This window comes from Canis lupus, chromosome 14 (assembly GCF_003254725.2).
Source record: "Canis lupus dingo isolate Sandy chromosome 14, ASM325472v2, whole genome shotgun sequence".
Lineage (NCBI taxonomy): Eukaryota > Metazoa > Chordata > Mammalia > Carnivora > Canidae > Canis > Canis lupus.
Window position 1 is genome coordinate 53,077,326 of NC_064256.1, and position 13,324 is coordinate 53,090,649.

At 35.6% G+C, this 13,324-nt stretch overlaps 1 protein-coding gene across 4 annotated transcripts in view; it reads right to left on the reverse strand.

Moving 5' to 3' along the window:
- Positions 1-259: 259 nt before the first annotated feature.
- The window catches only part of PPP1R3A (protein phosphatase 1 regulatory subunit 3A), a 47,069-nt gene continuing 34,004 nt past the window's right edge, over positions 260-13,324 (reverse strand). Inside the window, exons 4-6 of one of the 4 annotated variants that reach the window (XM_025464695.3) lie at positions 10,453-12,713; positions 8,461-8,483; positions 260-1,821 (exon numbers count right to left, since the gene is read on the reverse strand). In XM_025464695.3, the coding sequence (XP_025320480.1) occupies positions 8,462-8,483; positions 10,453-12,713 (2,283 nt within the window). In that variant the 3' untranslated portion in view covers positions 260-1,821; position 8,461. Of the gene's footprint in view, positions 1,822-6,735; positions 12,714-13,324 lie in introns of those variants that run through there. The other 3 variants (XR_007402121.1, XM_035698389.2, XM_025464694.3) reach the window with 3 other exon arrangements.

Below are 13,324 nucleotides of genomic sequence, written 5' to 3' on the forward strand. Positions count from 1 at the left end.
AAGGGTTAAAAATAATACAAACTGGTTGTACTAATTAGTTTCTGCAAAATGTGTAAAAAGAACATGTAAAAATCAATAGTGTTCTTGTACACCTCTGGCATAACTACCAAAATATCAAACTAATAGCTAGTAGAACTAGTGATAGAGTTTGGCAAAGTAATTGGATAAGTGGCACGTAAGAATAAGTCTTACAATATATTAATTTCCAAAAGAAATATAATAGGAAAAAAATAATTCATTCACAGAAGCACCAAAACCATGAAGTACATAGGAATAAATCTTTATTTTTTTTAGTATTTTATTTAATAGGAATAAATCTAATAGTAAATATGCAATGTATTCATGGATATTATTATAAATCATAGCTGAAAACAAAAATACACTATTCTTATAGATGGACTCAATATTTTTTAAATGTCAATTCTTCTCTAATGTACACATTCAGTAAAATTCCATTAACACAAGTTTTCCATGAAATTTGATAAGCTGATTCTATAATTCAGATGGATGAGCAAAGGGTCAAGAGTTGTAGAATTTTAAAGAACACAGTATAGGACAAAGTACAGTAACCTTATCCCACTGACATAAAGATTTCCTTTGCCCTACCTGATATCAAGACCTACTGTAAAGCTATAGAAATTAAGACCTCATAGGAGAGTACTTGTGATGAACACTGGGTGTGTGTCTAAGTGATGAATCACTAAATTCTACACCTGAAACTAATATTACACCGTATGTTAACTAACTGGAATTTAAATAAAAACTTAGAAAAAAAGAAATTAGGGTTCTATGGATCTACAAAAGGAAATTAGGGTTCTATGGATCTACAAAAGGAAAAAGGCAGAAACATATCCACAAAAATATGAGAATTGGTGTATTACAGATACACATTACAAATACCTACCTGCCCTTGAGAACTTGGAAACATTTCCTATACAGCAAGTCCTCATCACTCTCTGCCTCCAGTTACTGGGATACAATGGATTCCATCTGGAATGAACATCTTATTCAGATGGAACCAAATTAATTTCACTCTTCTAGGAGTTTAGAACCGATATCCAGAAAACTCTCAACCACTTAACTTTTAGACATTTATAATCAGGATATAATACTGCTGTTGGAGAATTCTATTTTAGGAACCATACATCTAGAAGAGTAAGTCAAAAGAGAAAACTCACTAACCAAAACAGAAAACTAAAGTGGACACACACACATACACAAAAAGATGGGAAAACGTAAAAGCCAAGAGAAACTTGATTTCTGATGGCTTTTCATGTTCCTATTGATGCCTTTTTTGACTCTAGCCCTAGAGTTCTTGTCTTATTTCCTTATGATATGTAGTTCTTTTTTTCCCTTAAAATACTTTGAGGGGTTTTGGTTATTTCCAGACAAACCACTTTGAGTGAATGAGATTTATTATCAAGTTTCCATTGGCCTTAACAATTAAAACGGGGATTAACTTTATAAAATACTGGGATCTCTACACCTTCAGTGATAGAACAGCTTTATCGATACATAAAATTGACCCCAGTGATATTTTACGAATGAGGAAAGAGCATACATAGAAAAATCAGTATTCAAAAATTGCTCCTCTATGTCTTATGTGGGTAAGGTTGGGTTGAAGTCAGTAAAGTCACAGCTAAAGGCTTTTAAGGCAACTGCGCTAGCCTTTTGTCATTCATTCAGTAGAAACATATTTTGTGATCTTAAATTATGACAGTAGTTCTTTGGGTAATATTGCCAACACACTTTTCTTAAGCAGAAGTGCAGGAAATTCTTCCATTTGAATCCATTGCCATTCACAGTCTTAGCACAGCACACCTGTGAATTGAGGTCAAACGTTAAGGTTATTGCAAAGGCCGAAACTAGGTGGAGGGACACTGGTTCTATCTTAAAAAGTCTTTGACTCTCAGGGCCCTGAGTGGGTGGCTCAGTCAGTTAAGCATCTGCCTTCAGCTAAAGTCATGATCCCAGGGTCCTGGGATTGAGCCCAACATCAGCCTCCCTGCTCAACGGGGAGTCTGCTTCTCCCTCTGCTCATTCTCCCTCTCGCTTACTTGCAAGAAAAATGTATGTCTCTCACTGAATAATTTAGGTCATTTGTTTATATTTTAATTTATTTTTACTATTATAATGTTATTGGCTTACCTCATGTTTGTTAAATGCCAGTAATATGATCTAATTTCTTTCCAAAAAATGTTTGTTCCTCTTACAGATAATGAGCAGAATGTATACTCATAATATAGCTTCCAGCAACATAGACTCGTGTAATTTTGAGTAACATGCAGTGGTCACCACAGCTTTTGCAAAAGTTTCTTTTATCTGGATAGTTCCACTTTGGCTATCCTGTATAATAGAGTTAGCACATCTTAAGCCCTCTGGATAGGGTATAGGTTATAGTATCTGGTTGCACAGTGTTATAATTGTCTTTGTCAGTAATGTAAATGACTTCTTTCCAATGGTTTTTGACCAATGCATTCTTTAAATAAGTCCCTGCATTTGTTTTTTAATCATTGCCCTCAGCATTACTGAATCTGCAAAAAAGGTTGCAGTTCTTTACCTAGGTTGACCAGTGACGGGTATATCTGAATTATATTTGACAACCCTAAGGACAAGAATTTTGTCTGTAGGTTATAGAGGTATCCACATTAGAAGCTTCCCCTTTTTATTCATGTGACACAGAGTGATTTATACCTACTGGCGAAGATATCTTATTGGATTTTTAGGCTGACCTTACCATTTTTCATTCAAATCATGTAACTTTTGAAAGTGAAAAGAGTACTATTAATAATTAGAATGGGACATCAGGCAAAAATAAGCACTCTGCCAGCCACATCAAGGTGTATCTTCATTGTAGTTATTATGTTTGTAAAACTTAATTATAATGAGGTATTTGGAGGGTCTTATTGTGGTTTCCTTGCTGCCTAAAACTGTAGTGTTAAAAAGATGGTACATCTCTGAAATCTAAGAAATGAAGTATCTACAGGATCAAACAGTCCTTCCTTTGTGCCACTTCTCTTCCTGAATCTTACCTCTATTATTGAACTGTTCACAAGATATTGCAATTGCTGGTTTATGTCTCCATCTCCTTTGCTACACTCAAGCTAGGTAAGACCTGGGACTGGCACATTTCTTGTGGCCTGGACAGGAATCAATGTATATTTTTTTTAATTGAGATCTGAATAAATTGAAAAGAACAGAATAGTTATAGGAGCTTTCTTTTTTAAGAGCACTAGTAAAGATTGGATTGTCTGCGGATGGTATGTTACATGTAATGTTTTTATATACTAGTATAACACCATGTAGCTAGTGTACAACTGTGATTCATAAGATAACTTGGTATATCTGAATTGAAGGAGCAACACAGTACAATGGTTAAGAGAGTCAACTCTGGAGAAAGTCAACTGGAGTCTGAATTTGGACTTGGCCACTTACTAGCTGTGTGTCCCTGGAAAAGCTAGATTCTCTGTGCATCCATTTCTCTCTGTAAAATGGGAAGGTAATAGTATGTACTTGCCTCATGGAGTTGTAAATATAAATGAGTTGTTGCGCATAAAGGACTTAAAACAGTTCCCAATTATTGTAAATGCTTAAGAGTTGGCTATTGATAATAATTGTTATAATAATTGTGACACTTGTTATAATAATTATAATAATAAATATTACTACTATTATTATTAGAGAATGAACCTCACATGCACACAATAGAGATACAGATGTAGATATTATTCTCAAATATCCAGACTAACTAGGTACCTAGCAAGAATGATTTTTCATTCATGTAATGAAAAATCAACAAGTTGCACTTAAATTAAGAATGGGAATAAGTCCAGGTAAGCCAAATAATTCACATGGGAGAAGATAACTTATTAAATTGAAATCTATAGGATTTACACCAAATATTAAAGACTATGAAATAAATATGAAGGACATTTATAATCTCTTACCTTCACTTCCTATTTCCCTTTTCAACTTTCAAAGAATAGAAATGTATTTAAAATATTTCCACTTATATCTGTGAAAGTAGGAAATAAATTACCTTTTCCTTAACCTTTATTCCCTTCCTTATGTAGGACTCAGAACTTTTTCACTTGAATATGGGGATTTTACATACATAATGAAAATGATAATTAAACTTCAAAAAAATTTGTGGGTTGATTGGGAAAAGGCATTTGATGTGTAGAAGACATGATATTAATATGTTTTAGAGTATATGTATAAACATTATTTAAATCTGTGATATTTTCACAAATGCTCCATGCTAAAAGTATTTTATAAAATGAACATTAAAAGCCTCCCACATTGGGACGCCTGGGTGGCTTGGTGGTTGAGCGTCTGCCTTCGGCTCAGGGTGTGATCCTGGGGTCCTGGGATCAAGTCCCAGTCCCACATAGGGCTCCCTGCAGGGAGCCTGCTTCTCCCTCTGCCTAGGTCTCTGCCTCTCTCTCTCTGTCTCTCATGAATAAATAAATAAAATCTTAAAAAAAAATAAAAGCCTCCACATAAAATTATTAAAAGGAGATTATTGTTTATTTAAGTGTTTACAAAGTGAATGTCTAACCTCTTATGGTAACTGTTTTTTTGTATATTTTTTTATTGGAGTTCGATTTGCCAACATACAGTCTAACACCCAGTGCTCATCCCATCCAGTGCCTCCCTCAGTGCACATCACCCAGTCACCCCATCCCCCTGCCCACCTCCGCCTTCCACCACCTCTTGTTCGTTTCCCAGAGTTAGGAGTCTCTCATGCTCTGTCTCCCTTTCTGGTATTTCCTACCCATTTTCTCTCCTTTCCCCTTTAATCCCTTTCACTACTTTTTATATTCCTGGGATGAATGAAACCATATAATGGTAACTTTTAAGCACTACCTCTCTGCTGTTTGATATTATGTTTTATAGAATGCATCTTTAGGAAATTTTAAATGTTTCCACTCAGAACCAAATCAAACAATACATGACACTGATGAATTCTATAATACAGAAGATGTGTATCTTACTTTACTTTAAGTCTTAAGAGACTAATTGCTAATGGTCTCAAGCTGTTATATGACACGATAGTACATTTCTAGGTAAGGGATATGCTGCTTTCCTTTAGACTCTGCCAAAAAAATAGGCATATTGTTGTTACCATTTTAATTTCATATCTAATGTGATAAAATGAGTGTCTTCAAGGAAAGGATAAACCTCTTACGTGTTATATCACCTGAGTCACTATACATTGTATTAGTAGTCTAAGTTCACTGCTTACTGTCATTTTCAGATGTTGGAATACCATGTATGTGTGTGTGCATGTGCCTGCATGCTTGTGTGAGTATATTTGTGAATATATATATGTGTATATATATACTCTTTTATATGTTAATAAGGTAAATGTTTCCTTTTTTAAAAAAAATCCAGTAACTATTTTTGCTGGTTGTGCTATTTGCTCAACTGGAAAAGTTGACATGCAGAACAGGTGTGAAATTGACAGATCAGCCATTTTCAAAGGGCATGGCAGCAGTTGAGAAGATTGAGTTTCTTACACTTTATACCTTGTGATGTTTGTTGATTTTTAAGCTCCTGCATTACTTTATCTGAAAGCAGGTCTTGTTCTATCAATTTTTACGTTAGGGAATTAAGGTGTGCATTACTATTCTTTTAGTGTAAAATATGTATATTATTTCCCATGAAACAGAATGAAGGGAATGTTATCTCACTAAGAAGAATGCATAAATATAGAAAATCAATTTAATTAGTAAGAGAAATGGAGAGAAAGGATATTTCCGTCTTCCCACATCCCAAACCCACTGCTTTACACCATTTTGTCATTCTCTTTATCCCTTTCTATGTGGTCTTTGGCAGTTAATGAAACCATCCTAACTTTTTGATTAGGTTCACTCATTTTAAAATCAGACCTCAGACTATCTTGTCTACATTTTAGAAGTAGGATAGGAAGGTGACATCACTGCAATTAAATTCTATCCACGGGTACTAAAGATTCCTACAAACTAGACCTTGTGAGTTGATGAGGCAAGAAGAAACCATGGTCCCTGTCCTGAACAAGCAGGCAGTCCAGTTAGGATAATTAGTCAAATGCCCACTGCATGCAGGAAGGTTAGTGTCAAAAGAGATCTGAAAACAGAGATCCCACAAACTGAACTAGGAGGATACTTCAAAAGAATAGGAGCTTAAAGTGTACGTAGAAAAAGTATGCAGAATTGGATAGGAAGAGTAAAGGTACCTGAAATGACCTAGACAAAAGGGTGTACATGAGCAGCCACAGAGGAACAGATGTGCATGGCATGTTCTAGGGATGATATGACTTGCTTGGCTGACAGAGGACTTACGGCTAATAACTTGATTAGACATTGAATGAAATGTGCTGCAAAATCAGATTGTGGAGGCATCTCAGCCAAATAAAAATGAGTTCTCTGTAATCCATTATTGATTTACCCATACCACTCTTTATTATCTTGAATATAGAGAATTGAATATTAGGAAAAAACTTAGGGAACTCTTCCTTAAAATTTCACGTAATATATTGTTTCACGTTGAAAAAATGAAGGTGTAGAGCCTGGGTGGCTCAGTCAGTTGAGTGTCCAACTCTTGATTTCAGTTCAAGTCTTGATCTCAGGGTCATGAGTTTGAGCCTCCACATTGGGCTCCATGCTGGGCGTGGAGCCTACTTAAGTTAAAAAAAATGAAGGTAATATATATGCATTTAATAAATATAGAAATGACACAAAACAAAAATGCTGAACTTTTTAAAGAGTTGTTTGTTTAATAAGTTTTTAGCATACTACAATGATGACATTTCTTGAAAACATATGATTGTCCAAAGCTAGGCTAGTGAAAATTTAATTTGCTGCTTAAAGAGGTTTGGATAAAGTTATGGAAATAGATTAATGACCAAATCTATTTTTAAAAGATGAAAAGTAGATTATATTGCTATGATTTTTATTGAGCTATTTCTGAAAATAGAAAAATAGGCAAATTAATTTAATTAAATAAATATAACCTTCTTAGCTGTTCTCTTCATACATGTGTACAACTGTGAAGACACTGGAAGAGCATGGCCCCCCCATTTTTCTTTCATACCTTGTTGTAGAATCTAATTTGACCCTATTCCTCAGTTCCACAAGAACTGGCTGAGACAGGACTCAAATAAAAGACAGTGCATATTGCATAGTTCAATTTCTGTATTCACTCAGTGAAAATCTGAAAGAAAGGTCAGAGATCTTGATCACAGAAATCAGTGGATGAACTGGCCCTGGGGATGTCAGTCCTCCTGCCTGCATTTTTACTAGTTCTCCTGCTAATTTTTTGTTGTTTCGGTTTGTATGCTTTTTGATTTACTTATATGCGAAAGTCAGCCTAATACAAAAGGCAACAAGCCTGGTGGTATGAAATAATATTCGTGACTGAAAAAAATTACTAAGAAAGTGCCATGAATGCTATTTGGGAAAAATAAAGTAGTTTATTCCCCTAAATTTGGTCTGGATATTTTTAAGTTTTCCAATTACCCAGCAGACTGGTTTAAGATAGTAAGTAAAAGATGACCCTGTTTGTCTCACAAAATGGTGACAATCACTATTACATTATCAAAATCTTAGAACTCAGCAGGGAAATACAACTGCATTAACCCAAAGTTCTCAAATGCTGCAGGGTGAGTCATTTCACTGACTCATTTCCTTTTACATGGAAAGTCTATTGGGATATTGATGACTTAGACAGATGTTATTTTTTTAAAGATAGTTGATTTTACTACCTGTACTTGCCAATTAATTTTCAGAATTTTGTTTCTAATGGTCAGAAGCCCAGCAAAATAAAATAATAGTTATATCACATTTCTTAGCCACTATAGGAGGCAGATGTGCAATGCAGTTCTCTTTGCTTATTTTCATGCCACAGCCTCTTTTGGCCCTTAACCAATACTTGGGGGGACACGCTGAAGGCAACTATGCTTATAAAGATTACCTTGTCATGATGATTCACAGCTGAACCTTTATTAGCCAAAGGCTCACAGTTCTTTCTGAGATCCATTTCTCTTGCTCATCATACTGCTGTGATCAAAATGGGTTGCAAAAATCTACCTCTCCACCTAGCAATAGTTTCCTAAGTTTTTATGACTTTATTTCAAATTCTTCATAAGAAATGTTTGGGAAGTCAGTTAAATCACCAATTATTTCTTCATTGCATGCAGAGAAGTACGCAATTAAATATTTTAAATTCTTTGAAACGTCTCTTGTCATATTACAAATACACAAGGAGAAGGTTTAGTAAGTTAATGTTACCAAAAATCAAGTAAAAGAGGTAAAAGAAATTACATTCTTTTATGTATAAGGGAATAATTATATTTCGGGCACCTGTGTTAATAAGGTAATGTAGTGTTCTTTGCATTAATAAGATATGGCATATTGACCGAAACTCTTAAAGGTAGAATGCAAAAACCAAGCCATTAAGATCTGAAGAAATACTAACCTTAACTCCGGTGTAATTTAGACCTGTCAACAAAATTATCAGGATAGCAATTTTAGAGATAGTATTCTAGGTATGGCCTATAGTATTCCACTTGTATTTAATGAAAATGTGCTTTCTTAAGCAATCAAATATTTGCCCTAAGTTCTACTTCAGGATGTTTGTGTTTGTTCAACTAAAAAGTTAAACTCAAGCATTCAATTTCAATGGGACTTGAGACAAGCATACAATTAGAAATTTAGAAATAGTTGTGTACCTAATGAAAATTAGGGAAATCATTTACCACATGAAAGTCAGTTTAAATGGTTCATTCTCATTTTTTCTTTCTATAAATGCATGTTTCTTAGAAGTATGGGATGATATATGCAAGTCTGACTCATTGAATTTACCTTTACAGGTAAATAGATTATCTTTTTTCTCTAAAGATCAATGTTACATGCTCCATGAAGGAACCTACAAAAAAGAAATCACCCAAATGGACTCCCTCAGTGTTACTCTCTTCCATATTCCTGGCCAAGTCAAAAGTATCGAACCACATACCTATGCCTCCTCCCTGAAAACTTGCCATTCGGGGTATCAAAGGAAGTGCTGGGCCATAGACCAGAGCACATGATTTTTGCATCTAGCAGTCATTTAACAAATGGTTGTTGAAGTCTTGTATAAAAATCTTTGTATTTCCCCCTATGTGACCAAAATGATTAGTTGCATTATTTTACATACTTAGCCATAGATGATAGAAGCAGCCAAAGTCACTGCTATACTGGAAATTCATTTTTCCATATCTACTTATTTCCCCACTAAAAACTTCAGTTATCATCTAACTACCTGATGATTATATAACAATCACTAATGATTCCTTCATCTGTATAGGCATCTTGGGAAATAATTCATTATCTTATAACAAAAAAGATTAAAAATTTGTTGCAAGATAAAAAATACTACCAAGTAAAATAGTTTGGAAAAATTTTTAAATTATTATCATTATTTAATACTTGATGCTTTATAGGTACAAATCATTCTGAAGCAATGCTTGTGGAGCGTTTAACTTAAATTTTCAACTGAATAGTTGACATTAAAATTGTTTAGCTATTTTATACTTTCTCTTCTTATAAAAGAAGAACATTGTTTACAGAAGGCCACCTCCAAAATTTTGTAGATTGAAAGAATATCTCCCAATTGTTTCAGTCTTTGTCAGATTTGGCTTGCGAGTGCTCTGACTTTGTTGGCATAAAGCAGGTAAAAGATATCTGTGTGTAAACTATTATTCAAGCAAACAAGGTCTTTAAGTTTATGCATTTCAATATAATGGATATTGCTAAAAATATGAAATCAAAGTTGAAAGATTTGATCTAGCAAAATGTGCTGGTAGGTTATAAATGCAAGTTTCATGGTCAATACCAAAAGACACCCCCCACCACCCCAAAAAAAAGTCCTCTGCCATTGTTCGTGTTCTATCTATTTTTTAAAAGACCATAGAAGGAAAAATACTCTCAGGGAAAAAAAAATGAAGCTTTACTGCAAAAGAAATGAATGCAAGAAATGGCACTTTAAGTAGTGAAGAGACATGAAGCATTGCAACTTCATAGCCTGCTAAGGAGCAACAGCTGTACCTAATTTCAACTTGACGTGCTTCAGATCTCATATTCATATAGGTATTTAATGATCCAAACATAATGGTCCTATATAGAATAATTACTTATATGAAGGAGCAAACTTCATACGCATTCCTTTTTAAATGATCCTTCAAGAGAAAAACTGCACTGGCTCTTTGAACAATGAATAGCCTCTTTCACCAATCCAAATGTTTGGGGGCTAAAAAGCTTATCTTTTATGAGAAAATAATAATAGTGGTGAGGTTACTTCTTTTTGACAGACTCTTTTTGTCTCCCCCCTTCCCAGGATAGCCAGTACAATGACAAAAGGTAGAATGCCAGGCCAATCATTAAGTCATACTGGTAGATGGTTACAAGAAATATCAGAAACAAAAGGACATACGGTACTTTAGAGTTGGTGTATTTCGAAAGCAGAGATTCACTGCTTTCAGTTTGACCTTCCTGGGCCGGGACACTAGCAGAAGCAGAGCTCTCAGATTCCTTGTCACCTGAAGAGCACAGTGATTGTCCAGAGGTTAATCCTTCATTTTCACGCCTTGCCTCTTCCACGTTCTCAGCAGCTTCACTGACGAAAATCTTTGGCCGTAGAGATTTTTCCACACCGAGTTCTTGTTGAGAAATCTGGCTTGTAAATCTTTCTCTGCTACTACCTGAAGTCTGTATCCCCAAACTTTTGGCAACTTCTTCAGGTACAGACCCAAGATGAGGGTGCTTCTCAATACCCTGGATTTCGCTTGTTGGATTACAATTATATTCTGATTTAGTAGAAATAGATTGGAGAGTCATGGTAGTAATTATATTCTCTACAGCAATTGCCTGTTCATGAGATGGCACTGAGGCTTTAGCATGGTGATTGGAAACGTGAGAGTCATTCTGAGAAGCTCTGTGGGTGTCTGAGTTTGAAGCAGAATGAATAATAGCATCTCTATCCATTTTCTTTGATGATTCTTGGACCTGTTTATGATCTCTATTTTCTGGAAATGCCTTTTTGTCTGTTGGTAACACTCCCAAGTGTAAATCCAGTTCTGAGGCTGCTCTTTGATTGCCTGTAATGACCTGTAAGGATTCTTCTACAGATGTGATATTTCCAATGCCACGTTTCTTCCTGTCATGTGTCTTCCCGGGATTGTACATAGATATGGTTTCTTCTCTCTCCATTTCATCTACATGTACATTACAAATACCTAAACGTGATTCCTTTTCAAAATCATTGTCATAGATTACACCTCCTGCATCTCGTTGACAAAGGGTGTAATGTGAATCATCATTTCCCCCTTCATGTGGATCAAACGCTGTTTCCTTTACCTCGATGGGCCTGTCACTTCGTGCTGTCTCTTGAGGTAGCTTAGCAATTATTGCTTTTTCTCTAGCAGACATGCTTTCTAGAGCACTTTCTGATGTTGTCTTAATTATATAAGCTGTACCTGCTTCTGCTTTCTCAGTAACACCGTGATCAGCTAGAGAAGACAGTTCACAGCTCACTGTTTCTTGGCAGGTAAACAATTCTTCCTTAGGAGTAGCTTTCAAACTCCTTGTGTTATCTCTTTTCCCCCACACGTCCTCACAATCTGCTTGTTCCTTGATCTGTTCTGTTCTGTTTGTCTTACTCTCTCTTGCTTTTCTCTGACTTTCTAGAACATTCCAACTTTGTTTCTGTTGTGCGTTCTTATTCTGATCTCCAGGATTAATCCAATCTGATTTCTCTTCTTTAACTTGGAAAAGACAATCATTCCTCAAAACATTTCCATTTCTTGGTGAACAAACTTGACCAGGCATCCCTCCTGATGCAGTGCCTTCACTAGTCAAGCGATCACGCTCGGGAGTAGTTAACACAGTCCCTTCCCAACTTAGACTTATCCTTGGTGAATGAAACGTATCTGCTGTGATTGCCTGGTTGCGAATTGCGGAATCTTTACAATTCAGCAGAACAGTTACGTCTCTGTGACTAGTTCCTGTCTCTTCCATACTGATTTCAGAGTGGCCCATCTTCCTTTCTTGGTCGTCTAAGATTGAATGAAAATCTTTGCTTTGTTTTTCATTAACACCTAAATGTATTCTTTGCTCCTCCTCCTCCTCAGCCTTACCACTGCCATAATCTTTCTTAGAAGATCCTTTTTCCATTGGTTCTTCTGAATGGAAATCCAAACGGAAATCTCTTCTTAAACCTTCCAAGCCTTTTGTTTCCATTTTCTTAGCTCTTCTTTCACTTTTTTTATTAAGGTTGTCTGAGACTAGTTCATCTGAGGAGGGACAAGATATTTGTACTCTGCCTCTCCTTTGGGCTGGATTAGCATTATCATCCAGTACTTGTTTGCTGCCAATATGTAATTGCACTAATTTGTCACTACTAGTATCTCCCAATGGTGGCTTGATTTCTCCTGTATCTGAAGTAATTTCCTCTGAAGGTTGATGACTACACTTATTTTCTGAGGAATATTTTTCATTGCAGTAAAAATCTCCCTTTAAGAAGCTTTCTGCTGATGAACTTGGAGACAAAGGCCTTTTAAACAAGTCAGAGTGTACTTCACCACGGATTTGCTTCTTCTCTAACCCCTCAGCTTTATTTGGAAAATTGACCGGATCTATTGCAAATGTATTCTTTTCATCTCTGGAGGCAGTACTTCTTATTAAGCATTGATTTATCTTAAGGGATAAAAAAAAACAAAACAAAACAGATAATGCTCAAATGATTGTAAATATACAAAACGAATTAGATAGATTTCGCTAACAGGGCTAGCAATTAACTGGTAGATTTTCTTGATTCACTTCATTTGTGGATTCTATATAAATTCTGGAAGCCGGATGTTTTGGGGGGATCCTTGTAGGCTATGACTTGGGAATGGGATTAATAAGAAAAGGGACCAAAATTAATCACTCTCCTTCCTAGCTTCCAAATATCACATTGTATTATTCAACTATTCTTGCTTGTCATTGCACTTTCTCCTCACTTAGGATATACACATTGATAGCTCCATGCTAATCAATTAGAGAGCAGCTTCCTGGGTGCCCCTTGCTGCATTTACACTTGCTGTAGGTGCCCCTATTACAGTTTCTCTTATTAATATGTTTTCTGCAAAGCCTCTGCAAACTATTAATAGCAAAACGTCACTCAAAGAAAAGTGAGGGAGTTAATGTCTCTGCAAATTCTGTTTTAATGACCCTCTGCCAACTGGTACTCAAATGTATTTGAGCTCTTCAGTGATGCCAACTGTCAGGATTTAACAGTGAGATGCCTGTGTTTTTTTTTTCTCCTC